The sequence below is a fragment of the Mustelus asterias genome, chromosome 23 (assembly GCF_964213995.1).
Source record: "Mustelus asterias chromosome 23, sMusAst1.hap1.1, whole genome shotgun sequence".
Lineage (NCBI taxonomy): Eukaryota > Metazoa > Chordata > Chondrichthyes > Carcharhiniformes > Triakidae > Mustelus > Mustelus asterias.
In genome coordinates, this window is record NC_135823.1 from 66,504,752 (window position 1) to 66,521,120 (window position 16,369).

A 16,369-nucleotide genomic window follows, 5' to 3' on the forward strand; every position below is an offset into this window, starting at 1 on the left:
CAATATTCTCTAAACATTAGCTCTATTCTCTCTCCACAGATGCGGTCAGACCTGCTGAGATTTTCCAGCATTTTCTGTTTTTGTTTCAGATTCCAGCATCCACATTATTTTGCTTTTATCCCATATAAATTACTCATGGGCGTGTCAGTGAAGAGAAAGTACCGAGAGCAAACATATATATGTTAAACCTGTATGTGTAACACATGTTTTTGCATGTTTTGGGGGTGAAATAAGAACTTTGGCCTTAAACATAAATAAACTGATGCATCAAATGAGGACATGTGTTCCAATCCCCTTGACAGAACGGAGGAATCATGTTGATCAAAGGTATCTCTTTTAGCCTTCTATGTTATAAAATGTACCTGAATATGATGGATTAAGCTTGACAACAGTGCCTTATTTAGCAGCATTTTTATAATAGTGCGTGGTTAAACGGTTGCTGACAGTTGTTTCTTCTGAAACACATGGGAGCAATTTTAACCCTTACCAAGATGCCTGGGGGTGGGACAAATGGAAATTGCAGTTGCTGGCCGCAGCTTGAGGCATGGCGTCTTCCCTATCTGCCAAAGTTAGCCACCCACCTAAGATGGGCAGAAAGCACCAGCTGCCCAGTGGCCATGAGAGAAACCCAAAGAATGGCTTATTGGCAAGCTGGTAAGTTGTGCTGCTGTTAAGCAGGACTTGCAACATGTATGAAGGAGTGGTGTATCTTTCTGGCTGCTATTTTAGGTTCTTTGTTGTTAATGGTGTCACGGTGGCACAACGGTTAGCACTACTGCCTCACAGCGCCAGGGACGTTGGTTTGATTCCTGGCTTGGGTCACTGTCTGTGTGGAGTCTGCGCATTCTCCCCGTGTCTGCGTGGGTTTCCTCCGGGTGCTCCAGTTTCCTCTCCAATCTGAAAGATGTGCTGGTTAGGTGCATTGACCCGAACAGGTGCCGGAGTGTGGTGACTAGGGGAATTTCACAGGAACTTCATTGCAGTGTTAATGTAAGCATTACTTGTGACTAATAAATAAACTTTAACTTTTAATTATATTGCTAAGAGATAGAACATAGAAAAGCTACAGCACAAACAGGCCCTTCAGCCCACAAGTTGTGCCGAACATGTCCCTACCTACTAGGCTTACCTATAACCCTCTATCTTACTAACTTCCATGAACTTATCCAAAAGACAGAGATGAAGGGGATTGTTTAACTGAATACTTAGAGCACTTATAAAGAAAGACTGCTGGAACCCTGAAGTAGTAGGTAGGAAACAGACATAGGTAATGATGCATTTTGTAAATAAACCTATTATTACGATCAGCGTTAGGGCTGGCACAGTGGCACAGTGCTTCACAGCACCGGGGTCCCAGGTTCAATTGCAGCCTCGGTCACTGTTGGTGTGGAGTTTGCACATTCTCCCCGTGCCTGCATGGGTTTCCTCCGGGTGCTCCGGTTTCCTCCCACAGTCCAAAGATGTGCAGGTTAGGTTGATTGGCCAAGCTAAATTGCCCATAGTGTCAGGGGGATTAGCAGGGTAAATGTGTGGGATTGCGGGAATAGGGCCGGGTGGGATTGTGGTCGGTACAGACTCGATGGGCTGACTGGCCTCCTTCTGTACTGCAGGGATTCTATGATTCTATAATTAGTATCTAGCCTGTCACTTCAACTGGTTTGGGAACAGAGTAATAGTTGAGGAGCAGCAGAAGTTAGGAGGTGATTTGGGAGTCATTGACCTCCCTTATTCAGCTCCGCCCCCTTCTCCTGATCCCACCCAACCAACTCAGGGACAGTTCCCACAACTGTGACTTTGTGCAACCAAGTTCCTCTTTCTGCCGACTGGCCAAGAATTGGATAGGGCTGGCTTCGGGCAGGTGTTGACCATTAAGATTGGCCAGGCTGTCCACTGCACTGCCTGCTTTGGGGCTGACGTGCCCCATAACCCTCGTTGTCAACAAAAACATTGACAAAATATATTTGTTGGACAGGTTAGCCTGATCTTAGGAAAGGAAATCTATTACATTTGGTAGAAAGTACTTGGAAACAAAAGGCATTCATGCAATTGAAATCCACCACCATTTCAAATACCTTTATTGTGCTTAAGGATATGAATATCTTCCGATTGCTGGATTTCTGGACTTCAGATATGTATGGCTTACAAAAAGAGGATTTGTCTAGACTTCCAGTGCTTTGTGTCGTTAGAACAGAGGAACACAAAATCTTTTGATGAAAAGTTGTATTATTATTTTTTCTTTATTCATGGAATGTGGATGTCTCCGCCTTGGCCAGCATTTATTGCCTAATCCAAATTGCCTTTGAACTGAATAGCTTTCAAAGCCATTTCAGAATGCAGTTAAGAGTCAACCACATTGCTGTGGAGTCACATGTAGGCCAGGCCAGGTAAGGGTGGCAGATTTCCTTCCCTAAAGGACATTAGTGAACCAGATGAGTTTTTACAACAATTGTTTCATGGTCATCATTTGACTTTTAGTTCCAGATTTTTTTTTGTTGAATTCAAATGTCACCATCTGCCGTGGCTGGATTCGAACCCAGGTCCCCAGAGCATTACTCTGGGTTACTAGTCCACTGACAACACCACTACACCATCACCTACCTTTAGACTCTGCTATGAACTAGTAGATGAGAGGAATAACTTCATTTGACATATTTTTCTTTGCATTTTATATGACACCATTGTGACCACATGTACTTTCAGTTTCTGACCTTGGAGAAATCAACTTGTCTTTCATAATCTTTACTTCCATTCTTAACATCTCCTCTGGTGATCCATGTTTACAATCTTCAACGCAAATATACTGTTACGATCCCAGTTGATGTTATTACTGGATGGAAAGATCCCAGAATGGAACCCTGGCTCAAAAGACCGTAACTTTTACCCTTCTTTTGAAAACATGGATGAACAGAGTCGCGGGGCTACCATTTAGCTTTAACAAAAAATAACGTTTATCAAACATAAAAAGTTTGACTATAATACAATGCTCCTTAATTCCCCTGCATCTTCACAAATGTACAAAGATCTTAAGGGTTACAGAATATACCTCATACAATAATGTTTTCAGTGAACACACAGACCGGAACTTTACCGCCTCGCCCACCTGAGGCTTGCAAGATCCCACCCGAGGCCAATGGAAAATGTCGTTCTGCGAGCCTCACCCGCCCCGATTCCAGGGCCATATTCTGGCCATAATCCCTGTAATTCAACAGGTTAACTGTGGTCAGACAACACCCCACTCTGAAACCAAGTGGCAGATGCCACCCACTTGATCTCCAGTAGATTTATCTTCCAATTCCCCCTCATAGCATTTCTAAGCTCCCCTTTCAAAAAAGATATGCTTTAAAATCTTCTTTCAAACGATGCTTTCTCTCAGCTGTTTCCATCAAGAATCCACCTCCAGGTTTTCCAACTATCCTTTCAAACAAAGCTTCCACTCCACTGTTTTAACAAGCATCCACCTCCAGGTTTTCCAACTTTCATTTCAGTATTCCTGTTGTCTTGAATGCTTTTAAGTTTTTTCACAAACCCACAGAAATCCAGTCACTAATTACTTCACAATTGCTTTAACTATCGCTTTACAGGCTGTAGTAAAATATCACAAACCCTTGGATCATTTTAGATATCTTTGGCTTCTTGCTGGCCAATTTCTTCTCAGCTCAGTCTGAAACTTCAGTGAACACTTCCAATTCCAGTTTCCCCTTGCTTTAACTTCAGACTTCCTGGAAATTTCTCTTCATTTCTCTAGTTTCCTTAACCAGCTGCTGTTTAGATTTCTGGCACTTGCTTTCCTGCTTCTTACTCCATTATATAGCTTTTCTTCTGGCAAAGCTGTGAGAGATTTCCCTCTCTCACTGCTATGCTCCTTCTACTCTAGTTTTCAGTTAATACTAAACTCAAAAAGGTCTTTTCCCTGAAAGTGACTCCTGGTTGCTAAGCATCATCTCTCGTTCTTTCACAAGCTTATGTTTACATTTCCCATCTTAAACTTTCAGCAGAATAGCAACACAGTTTGAACTGAAACAAAGCAGCGGCACAGTGGCACAGTGGTTAGCACTGCTGCCTCACAGCTCCAGGGACGTGCATTCAACTCCCGGCTTGGGTCACTGTCTGTGTGGAGTTTGCACATTCTCCTCATGTCTGTGTGGGTTTCCTCCAGGTGCACTGGTTTCCTCCCACAGTCCAAAGATGTGCAGGTTAGGTTGATTGGCCATGCTAAATTGTCCCTTAGTGTCCCGGGATGTGTAGGCTGGAGGGATTAGCGGGTAAATGTGTGGGGTTGTGGGGATAGGACCTGGGTGGGATTGTTGATGGTGCAGACTTGATGGGCCGAATGGCCTCCTTCTGCACTGTAGTGATTTCTATTTCTATGACTCTTAAAAAAAACCCCATACACGCAAACACCTTTGTTTAATGTGAATATAACGAAAGTTGTACCCTTTTTTACACAAAAATGCTAAATTAAACTCACATATATCTATACCCTATTTCTAATATTCAACAATAAAAATATAGATCACTTAAAACTATCCCTGTTTCCTGTCAATACATTCTAATCCCCCAATGTCGCTGTGTTTATGCACCCATCCTATGTACCATCAAGCTATCTTACTTTGTTTTGAGGTTTAGGGGGGAATTTTACGGCCACTCACACCAGTGGGATGTTCTGGTCCTGCTGCAGTGAACGGAGATTTGGCTGAACACCAAATTTTCCGTCCTCACTTGCGGCAGCAGCGGGGCGTGAACAGCCGGTAAGATCACACCCCTACCGGGCGGCACGGTAGCACAGTGGTTAGCACTGCTGCTTCACAGCTCCAGGGTCCCGGGTTCGATTCCCGGCTCGGGTCACTGTCTGTGTGGAGTTTGCACATTCTCCCCGTGTCTGCGTGGGTTTCCTCCGGGTGCTCCGGTTTCCTCCCACAGTCCAAAGATGTGCGGGTTAGGTTGATTGGCCAGGTTAAAATTGCCCCTGAGATGCGTAGGTTAGAGGGATTAGCGGGTAAATATGTGGGGGTAGGGCCTGGGTGGGATTGTGGTCGGTGCAGACTCGATGGGCCGAATGGCCTCCTTCTGCACTGTAGGGTTTCTATGATTTCTATGATAATGTTCAATCCTCCAGTGCTGCTGATTCAGGCTCATTGGAGACCTTAGTGCATTCAGACACAAATCACTTACTTGGTATTTTCGTAAATTCCAATGTAAGCCTCAGCGAAACTCACAAAAAGAATGTGGCACTTTTCAAAGCAGTCACTAACCTATTAGTTTCTTCAGGAATGTGGCACAATGGTGGTTTATTTTGCTCTTTTGTTTGAAGTTTTTTGTATCAGTCAATGTTTAGTCTTTTCAGAACGCAAAACAATCATGTTATCAAATGAACTCAGGAACGTTTGAACAAAAGAAAATAGGAACGATCAAAGCTTTCGGTTTGGCATGAAGGATTTTCAGTGAACTGAGTGGCTCCTATGGAATTTACTAGTATCCAGTGTCCATTGTGTAGCACCGATGTGCTTTGTTTTTAGTTCAGCGGCAAATGGAAATTAACCTTGAAAAGTGTGAGGTTATGATTTTTGGGGGGACTAACCAGCCAAAGGAATACACAGGAAGTACAGAGGCAGAGCAGCAGGGTGGCACGGTGGCACAGTGGTTAGCACTGCTGCCTTACAGCTCCAGGGACTCAGGTTCAATTCCCGGCTTGGGTCACTGTCTGTGTGGAGTCTGCATGTTCTCCCTGTGTCTGCGTGGATTTCCTCCGGGTGCTCCGGTTTCCTCCCACACTCCAAAGATGTGCAGGTTAAGGTGCATTGGCCGTGCTAAATTCTCTCTCAGCGTACCCAAAGAGGCACCAGAGTGTGGCGACTAGAGGATTTTCACAATAAATTCATTGCGGTGTTAATGTAAGCCTACTTGTGACTAATAAATAAACTTTACTTTGATCAGAGGGACCTTGGGGTGCATGTCCATAGGTCCCTGAATGCAGAAGGACAGGAAGATAAGATGGTTAAAAGGCATAGGGGATATTTACCTTTATTAGCTGAGGCATAGAACATAAGAGTGGGAAGTTTATAATGGATCTGCATAAAATGCTCGTTGGGCCATAGCTGGAGTATTGTTTGCAGTTCTGGTCTCACACTATAGGAAGAATGTGATCGCGCTAGAAAGAGAGCAGAGGAGATTCACCAGGATGTTGCCTGGGCTGGGGCATTTCAGCTACAAAGAGAGGCTGGCTAGGCTCAGGTTGCTTTCCTTGGAGCAGAGAAGGCTGAGGGGAGACCTAATTGAGGTGTACAGAATTATGAGGGACATAGATAGAGTAGATCGGAAGAAACTTTTCCCCTTTGTATAGATTTAAGGTCGGGGCAGGAGATTTATAGGGGGTTTGAGGAATTTCTTTTCACCCAGAGGGTGGTGGGAATCTGGAACTCACTGCCTGAAAGAGTGCTAGAGGTGGGAGCCCTCACAACATATAAGAAGCATTTAGATGAGCACTTGAAATGCCTTGGCATAAAAGGCTGGAAAACCAAGTGCTGGAAAATGGAATTAGAATAGATAGGGGCTTGATGGCCGGTACAGGCACGGTGGGCCAAAGGGCCTCTTTCTGTGCTGTATGGTTCTATGAGTCTATGAATATCAACGGTGCAGTCAGCTTAGTTGCATTTATTAGATGCAAGTTGCTATGGCCGCAGCCAAAGTTCATTACTGCTGAGAGTCATAGCGACAGACAGCCAAGAAAGTAGTTTGGCCAGGTTATCATCTCACACAGAGGAAATAAATACTTATTAAACCTTGCAACCCACACCTTGACTGTATAGAAGCATCTGATATGTGAGAACCAGCCAGAATTTTATTTGTGACATTAGTTGTGCTTTTTAATTCCTGTTTCAAGTGTTTACGATACTGCTGTCCGTTACGTTTCACTGTTTTTCTTTAAAAGCCAGGAATCAGGATCGAACCATCTGACACATCACTGTTACGACGGCACGCATGGTATCGTAAAGAAATATGAGAGGACATCAACAGACAAATAGGCCTTAGTATTGTTTCTTATACTTGGTTTATTATGACTTTGCAGCGTTGGAAAATATTTCAGTCCTGAATTAAACACATTATCACCTGGTTCCAGCATGTCTTGTATGTTTCACCAAGAATTACATACAGTAGTTAGAAGGAGTAGTGATTGGCAGTATTTGTGCGGAAATTTTGAATACTGGAGTTTGGGTTTTTTTAGGTTTATTTTACCTGCTGTTTTTCTTTGCAGTGGTTGCTGTTTTGGGGTTTTTTGCCCTATTATGAGAATAATTTAGTCCGGCGCGCCTTGGGCAAATAATTTTGGGAGTATGCTCAGAACCTTCACGATGCTGTCTCTCTGTCATTTCAGAAGGCTAAATTGCCAAAAGGTTTATTTACTGTATGATTCACAGCCAGTCACTGAAGTCAGTTCACACAACAGCAACTTTGAACCAGTTTATGAAGGGTTATACAGAGAGCCGGGTCAGTTGGTTCCTATCATGTTCCCCATGGAAAGTTGCCAGCAACACAAGGTGACCTTGCAGTTCGTCCATCTGACCGGCTTCTCCATAAACCATTTAGACTGTGAGAACAGAGGCAGCCATTAATGTTGTTTTGAAACTATCCATCAGGAACTACGGTCAAATGATTGTGGGAGGATGTTTGATGTCAGGATTTGGCCAATGAGGCGCAGCGTAGCCACAAAGACATGCTCCAGTGGCTTGCTGCTGTCTACAGCCAACACCAAACCATGCATAATCATGACTGACAATTTGAAACTTAAATTGAGCAGATTATTTGGAGTCATATCTTGACTTAGAGTTGAGGTACATAATTGATTGACCTCAAATTGCTGCTGCGGTCATGACCACTCCCTTTCCACGATCCATTAGGACTGGGTTTAATATTGGGGACTGCAGTGGTTCAAGAAGGCAGCTCACCTTCTGAAGAGTAACTGGGGATGGGTAATAAATGCTGGGCCTAACCAGCGACGTTCACATCCCATAGATGAAAAACAAATCCATTACTGCTACAATGATCTTTAGTTGCTCGGCAGTACAAAACTTGAGAATTACTGAGAAAAGTGATGCTGTTAAAGCTTTTCATTGTGCACTCATCAGGACAGATGCAAGAATGCCAAATTTCAAAAGGAGCAACAATTTATACTGCATAAGAAAAGGGTGCTGAATGATTGTCAAGTTGACTCTGATTGGTTGAAACACTGCCATGGAGAACTAGCAGGGAACTCTTGTCTCCACACTTTTGTTTAATTCAAAAAAGGCCCCAACCCGGGACATGTTCCTTTTGCCTGCAGAGCACAGGTCCCTGCTTATAAATACACGTAGCTTCTAGCAAATGTAAGTGAGCCACATTGCAAACTCAACTGATAATCTTAAATTAGATGTTAGTGTAACTCTTAGCACACTCTCTTAATATTCTACTGGTAACCCGGAAGACATGGGTGGCACGCTGGCACAGTGGTTAGCACTGCTGCCTCACAGCGGCAGGAGCCTGGGTTCGATTCCCGGCTTGGGTCTGTGTGGAGTTTACATGTTCTCCCCATGTCTGCACGGGTTTCCTCCGGGTGCTCCAGTTTCCTCCCACAGTCTAAAAGACGTGCTGGTTAGATGCATTGACCCGAACAGGTGCCAGACTGAGGCGACTAGGGGAATTTCACAGTAACTTCATTGCAGTGTTAATAAATAAGTAAACTTTGAAGACCTTTAGATGGATGTTTATGTAATCACCGGTTGTCATACTTAACAAGAATTGGGTGACAGTAATGTTTTTCTGAATAGATTTTCATATTTGCATAAAATCTTGTACAGCAAAACAGAGCGACCAGTGTGTGGCTCATAACATTTGTTTATGTGGGATGCATTTGAAAATGTTAATGGCATGCGGTTTTATTGAAGGTTCTGTAATCTACAACCTTTTTTTCTTTTCAAGACTGTATTGCGTCACAGCCGTCATCCTCCTATAATGCAGGATATATCATGGCCTTTGGCAATTCCATTCAAAGAGCAACGCTACTATCGAAGTCCAAGTGAATCAATCGGCAATAACTACACACCGACAGCAAGCAACCTGAAAATTAAAAATTTGAAGAATGCGTTCCGAGCTGACAAGACAGCTACAACAATGCCGTCCTGCGCAACGAAATATTATCGTATCTTTTCACAAACGGAGAAATAGTACCAAAATGCCATGTCAGTAGATACATTTTCTTTATCCCTGAGAAATACAAATCATGATTCATCATTGGCAGAGTGGCTTAAAAGGTCAATGGGATGTTTTTATGCGAGCTTGCGTCATAATTGCGTCATCATATTTAATGATGAAAATATACGTTGAACACTTTTGTTTTGAAGGGACAATATACGGAACGCTCCAGTTTTGGGACTTGTTTATTTATAGGTTTCTTCAATTTTTTTGCCTTCACATACCATGTACAGAAACTGCTTCTTTTCAAGCAGCCCTCGTCACATTTGTGTGCTATGTCAGGGAAAAGCAAAAAAAATATTCAATGACATTGAACGAAAACTGGAAGGACAAAGAATGCAAGGCCATTTATCCTTTCTTGAATGTGGGCAGCATGGTGGAACAGTGGTTAACACAGCTGCCTCCCAGCGCCCGGGTTCAATTCTGGCCTCGGGTCACTGCCCCTGTGGAGTTTGCACATTCTCCCCGTATTTGCGTGGGTTTCCTCCAGGTGCTCTGGTTTCCTCCCACAGGCTGAAAGATGTGCTGGTTAGGTGCATTGACCTGAACAGGTGCTGGAGTGTGGCGACCAGGGGAATTTCACAGTAACTTCATTGCAGTGTTAATGTAAGCCTTACTAATGACAAATAAATTAACTTTAAATATGAGGCGTTATGTGAATAGGGCCTGGGTGGGATTGTGGTCAGTGCAGACTCGATGGGCCAAATGGCCTTCTTCTGCACTGTAGAGATTCTATGAATAAGAAGCTTAAAGTAAATCCCATCAGAATAAGTTTTTAAAATTCATTTGTGGGACACGTGCATCGCTGGCTGGCCAGCATTTATTGCCCATCCCTAGTTGCCCTTGAGAAGGTGGTGGTGAGCTGCCTTCTTGAATCGCTGCAGTCCACGTGCTGTGGGTTGACCCACAGTGATAGTTCATCAATCAAATAAGTCACCATCGACAACAAATAGATGAAAGTACCACAATAGCTAAGGAAGGTGTTGACATCATTGCCAGAGGGATACCTTATATGTTAGCTATTAATGCCAGAAATTTCCTGAAAGTTGCATGTAGAGTGTCACTCTTTGAGTGAAAGAGAAAATACCAGCTTTGACAAACTAAAACCTCAAACAGGTTCTTCGATTTGTATATGTTGCCCTCACACTTAGTTCCACTATCAATAATACAACTTTGAGACAGCATAGCCTTACCCTTTGGAAAAAAAGAAAGACTTGCATTTACATAACACCTTTCATTACCACAGTCCATCCAGAGCGCTTCACAGTTAATGAAGGGTAGGCAGTGTTGTAGCATAGGTAACACAGTAGCCAATCTGCACACTGCAAGCTCCCACAAGCTGAAAGGTGATAATAGGCAGAGAGACTGTTTATTTTATGATGATTGTGGGATAAATATTGACCAGGGTACCACAGCGCCAGGGACCTGGGTTCGATTCCAGGCTTGGGTCACTGTCTGTGTGAAGTCTGCATGTTCTCCCCGTGTCTGTGGGTTTCCTCCGGGTGCTCCGATTTCCTCCCACAGTCCAAAGATGCGCTGGTTAGGTGGATTTGGCCATGCTAAATTCTCCCTCAGTGTACCCGAACAGGCGCCGGAGTGTGGCGACTAGGGGATTTTCACAGTAACTTCATTGCAGTGTTAATGTAAGCCTACTTGTGATACTATTAAATAAGCTTAACCTTAAACTTGGGGAGGTTAGTGTGCACACGTGGGGTTCTCGCTGAGCAGAAAACCCCCCTGCTCTTCCTGACTGCCCTGGGCATGGTGGGAGGATGTGCAGGTTGATAATCAATCTGTTTGGCCATGCTGTACACACGCTTCCTGTGGCCATCAGGTCGTGAGTGGGAGTCAGAACCCAGAATTTCTGGCTCAAAGACAGAGATGTTACCTATTGCACCCCAAGACCTTCACACAAGATTACTACCAATCGGAAATGCTTCTCCAGCACCCTCCATCTTCTATTTTATTCTTTGAAAGCTTTCTCAAAAGCAATCTAATCAACTAAACTTTTGCTTCTAATTCATCTTTTACTGTTGGTGACCAGTCCTTATCTGTGAGGTGCTTCAGATTATCTTGTTACATGATGGTGCTGGGTAAATGCTGAGTTGTTACCTCACTGGAACTTAGGGCTAGCATGGAATTTGCACAGCAGCTGACCTTAGCTTCACAGTGCATCCAGTCCTTTGGACATGTCAGTGGTACCAATCAGAAGCTGCTATGGAAAGGGGAAACTTATGGATACGAGTGAGCAAAGGTACCGATAGGGAGCGTGTTTTCTCAGTTTTGGCTATCTTGGAAGATCAAGATGGATCCCCTTTATGTACGGAAACAGGGTATTTGCTGATCTACTGGTTAATTGGGAGGATCCCTGAAGGAATTCCTAGCCAAAGTCTTTTAAAGGGGAGAAGCTTTCATTATTTTTCATTAATGTTCCTCAAGACATTATGGCTGGAATTTTACCATCCCGCCTGCCAAGGGAATTGAAGTGGGCGGCGGGGCGGACCATGGAAAGGTCCTTTGACCTCGGGCAGGATTTTCTGGTTTCGGGGGCGAGCGCGGCCAGAAAATGCTGCCCCATGGGTAATTTCTGAAACATTAGCTTCCACTGAAGGGATAATGGCCGCTGTGGTAAAATATTTTCCTGGATTGACCTTAACTGATGCATTCAGCTACAAGAGCATATCAACCTGCTCAGAAAAGACAAAAACTTTCACAAAGAAGCAAGAGTATCAGTGAAAGGTAATTTGTCCTTTCGCTTCTGACTAAAATTTCCTTAAATGCAAATTTATTGCTTTTGTTTTGAAAACTACAAATAATTTCTTGTACTTACAAACAATGCAACTGCGATGGTTGGGATAGAGCTTAAAGGACAAGGCCTGATTCTGCAATCTGTGTCCGTCATTGAGACTCCATTCTGGCGCCAGTGTCCCTTATCAGTCAACTGTTCAACACCATAAGAAAACTTATTGGCCGGAATTTTACCACCCTGCCTGCCGCAGGAATTGGAGCGGGCGAGGGGTGGACAATGGAAAGGTCCGTTGACCTCTGGCGGGATTTTACAGTTTCGGGATGAGCGAGTCCATAAAATCCTGCCCAATGAGTTCAGAATGGATTAAGGACAGGTATTTTTGTATCTATCGAGATTAGGAATTCAAATGACTGTTGAATTTAATCTGGTTTTGATGAGCTTTTGTAATGTGAGGTAATGCATTTTGGAAGGTCTAATACAGATAGGAAATATACAGTAAATGGCAGAACCCTTAAGAGTATTGATAGGCAAAGGGATTTGGGTGTACAGGTACACAGGTCACTGAAAGTGGCAATACAGGTGGAGAAGGTAGTCAAGAAGGCATTAAGCATGCTTGCCTTCATCGGCCGGGGCATTGGGTTTAAAAATTGGCAAGTCATGTTGCAGCTTTATAGAACCTTAGTTAGGCCACACTTGGTATATAATGTTCAATTCTGGTCGCCACACTACCAGAAGGATGTGGAGGCTTTGGAGAGGGTACAGAAAAGATTTTCCAGGATGTTGCCTGGTATGGAGGGCATTAGCTATGAAGAGAGGTTGGAGAAACTTGGTTTGTTCTCACTGGAACGACGGAGGTTGAGGAGCGACCTGATAGAAGTCTATAAGATTATGAGAGGCATGGACAGAGTGGATAGTCAGAAGCTTTTTCCCAGGGTGGAAGAGTCAATTACTGTGGGGCACATGCTTAAAGTGCAAGGGGCAAGGTTTAAAGGAGTTGTACGAGGCAGATTTTTTACACAGCGAGTGGTGGATGACTGGAACTCATTGCCGGGGGAGGTAGTGGAAGTGGATACGGTAGTGACTTTTAAGGGGCGTCTTGACAAGTACATGAATAGAGAGATATGGTCCCCGGAAGGGTAGGGGGTTTTAATTAAGTTGAGCAGTATGGTCGGCGCAGACTTGGAGGGCCGAAGGGCCTGTTCCTGTGCTATAATTTTCTTTATTCTTTGTTCTTTGTAATGTTTCCTCTTCCATTATTAAAGTCTATATCTGCTTGGTACTCAGGAACAATTTTGACAAAATGCTGCAGATCGTGGTCCGAAGGGATTTTTATCTTTTTACTGTTAGACTTGACTCGTAAGACGACAATTTAAAAAATGGGAAGTGTCGCAGTTACCGAGGTCTAGAAATTTGGGAGCAGTGTGGTAACAGATCGCACTCAAGTGGAGAGGTCCATGGAGCCCAGGAATTTTGGGCCGTGGACCTCATTACCTGTGACAGGTAGGAGCCCGAACAAATTTTAATGCCACTTTTTAGAGGGTCTGAAGGAGGAACCTTCATAATGTGATTGGTGGTGGGGGGAGCCAGGAGGTCAGGAAAGAGACAATCTGGTGAGCTGGTGCGACGACAATAATCTCTCCCCCATTGTCAGTAAAACGAAGAAGATAGTCATCGACTTCAGGAAGCGTAGTGGAGGAGATGCCCCTGTGATGAAATGGAAATGGTCGAGAGCTTCTAAATTCTAGGTGTCCAGATCACCAACAACCTGTCCTGGGGACAGCTGGAACATCAAGGGGGTGCAGCGGGGAGGCAGTGACTGGACTGGACTGGACTGGACTGGACTTCTTGAGACCCAAATAGACCCATTGGCACAGTGATATTGTCATGGGCGAATAATCCAGAGACCCAAGGTAATTCTCTGGGGACCCAGGTTCGAATCCCACTATGGCAGATGGTGAAATTTGAATTCAATAAAATCTGGAACACCAAGGGGAGGAGGAGGAAGTGGGAGAGTCTGTTACTTTGCATTGCTGTCTTGAAAATAAACCTGTTTTAAAGTACAGGCTAGTTTCAGACTCATTGGCCGGAATTTTACTGGCACACCTGCCCCGATTCCGGGGGTGGGCGAGGCTCGGAGAACGGCATTCTCCGTTGGCCGTGGACGGGATCGTACCAACCTCGGGCGGACGTGCCGGTAAAATTCCGCCCATTCTTCCTCAACATACAATTATTGGAATTAACATGGTAGCAGAGGATGAACATTAAGTTTTGGTGATTGGTTGCTGAATAAGAAGTTTCTCACCTCCATTCATTGTGATAAAAGGATGCAAACTTCTGCTGAAAAACTCAGTTATAGAACGGCTGAAAGATATTGCAAAATTTCAGGTTTTTAACTATCCACTGCTTTTTTTTGGGAGCTGGAACCACATCAGCAATGGGAAAGTGAAGTCACGGTATGGGCAAGGGTTTCTTTTTGCCCTGAAGGAAGCAATGTATGGCTTTGGTTTTGTCATTACCAACAAAGGAGTAAGATTCGGAGTAAAGTATCTTCAGATTTGAAGCAAAAACAGAAAATGCTGAGGAAACTCAGTAGGTCTCAGTGGCGAGGGAATAGAGCCAACGTTTCGAGTCCGGGTGGCCCTTCGTACAGCATTTCCTGTTTTTGTTTCGGATTCCAGCATCCGCAGTATTTTGCCTTTATTTTCAGATTTGGATGTGGATGACGTGGACACTGATGAGAAATTGATCTTTCTATTACAGTTTTTGGATATTTTACAGAAAGGATCATTTGTTGAAAGCATATGAAGAAGGTCAACCTTTGATAGATTTAAGAAAACAAACGATCGGTCCATGAAGGAATGTATTATGGACTTTGATAAATACTATAAGAGAGTGGAAATATTTAACTTTGAAATCCAGGTGCCTGTACTAGCATCTAAGTTACTTGACTGTGCATGCATTTCGCATGTGGATAGACTTCTAATATTGATGGGGGTTCAATTCCATGGCAAAGACTCACTAGCAGACCAAGTGGCTGCTTCCCTAAAATATCTTTGGGAGGACTGTCGTTTCCAACTACTTCCTTAACAAACACAGGCAACTCTGCACGAAAGCAAAGGATGAAGGATTCCGCGATAGCCAAGTTCTGAAATCAACAAAATATGGGACGCGGATTCCAGTATAAAGACAGGGTTCACTGATAGGTGGTCTGAAGATTTTGAGGCCATGCCCCCTAGTTCTAGTTTATGGGCGGCACGGTGGCGCAATGGTTAGCACTGCTGACCCACAGAGCCAGGGACTTGGGTTCGATTCCCGGCTTGGGTCACTGTCTGTGTGGAGTTTGCACATTCTCCCCGTGTCTGCGTGGGTTTCCTCTGGGTGCTCCGGTTTCCTCCTAGTCCAAAGATGTGCGGATTAGGTGGATTGGCCATGCTAAATTGCCCCTTAGTGTCAGGGGGACTAGCTAGGGTAAATGTATGGGGTTATGGGGATAGGGCCTGGTTGGGATTGTGGATGGTGCAGACTCGATGGGCCGAATGGCCTCCTTCTGCATTGTAGGATTCTATGATTCTAAGATGGCCGGACCTTTAGCCAGTTTGGGAGTCGAGACAAGAAATGGGTCTGAGATGGCAACCATAGGCACTTGAACCCGCGATGGTAAATGGCAATGAATGTCGAAATTATAAAACTGTTTTTTCATTTCAGAGTTTCAACACACAAGCCTGGAGGACTGGGTCGCCCTGGAGCATCGGGTCTGACACCTTCAACAGGGGAGGAATTTCCTGGAAGCCGACCTATGACGCCAGTGGAACAAATTAATTTAATAGTTGAACAGGAGGAAGAGACCACTCAGCTAGAAGGAATGCCTTCTGATCGAGACTATGAGGTTTTTCTTTATGTACACACTTTTTAAGAGGGATTAGCGTTCTCTTACTGAACCAGCAATAGAATGAAATGAGAAAGCATCAGCATTATTTATAGGGGAATTTATAGGGGAATTTCACAGTAGCTGCATTGCAGTGTTAACGTAAGCCTTACTTGTGACTAATAAATAAATTTTAACTTAAAAAAAAATATTCCCCAGAGCCTGTCCACAAGGTACAAAATAATAAATACCCCCACAGAAGGTTGTTGGCAAATTAGAAGCACATAGGAGACAACATACTGGCATGGACTAAGGATTGGCTAACAGGAAAACAAAGAGTAGGGATAAATGGGTCATTCTCACATTAACAGATTATGGCAAGTGGGGTACCGCAAGAAATAATACTTGGGCCCCAGCTGTTCACAATATATGTTAATAATTTGGAATCCAAATGTAATATTTCCAAGTTTGAAGATGATACAAAGTTAGGAGGGAATGTGTTTGGTGAGGAAGATGTAAAGAGGATTTGC

At 43.9% G+C, this 16,369-nt stretch overlaps 1 protein-coding gene across 1 annotated transcript in view; it reads left to right on the plus strand.

Annotated features, from left to right (window-relative positions):
* Positions 1–544: 544 nt before the first annotated feature.
* Positions 545–16,369, plus strand: part of dnah3 (dynein axonemal heavy chain 3) — a 186,252-nt gene continuing 170,427 nt past the window's right edge. Inside the window, exons 1-4 of the mRNA XM_078239899.1 lie at positions 545–654; positions 8,919–9,197; positions 14,392–14,517; positions 15,680–15,860. Of these exons, the coding sequence (XP_078096025.1) occupies positions 545–654; positions 8,919–9,197; positions 14,392–14,517; positions 15,680–15,860 (696 nt within the window). The remainder of the gene's footprint in view (positions 655–8,918; positions 9,198–14,391; positions 14,518–15,679; positions 15,861–16,369) is intronic.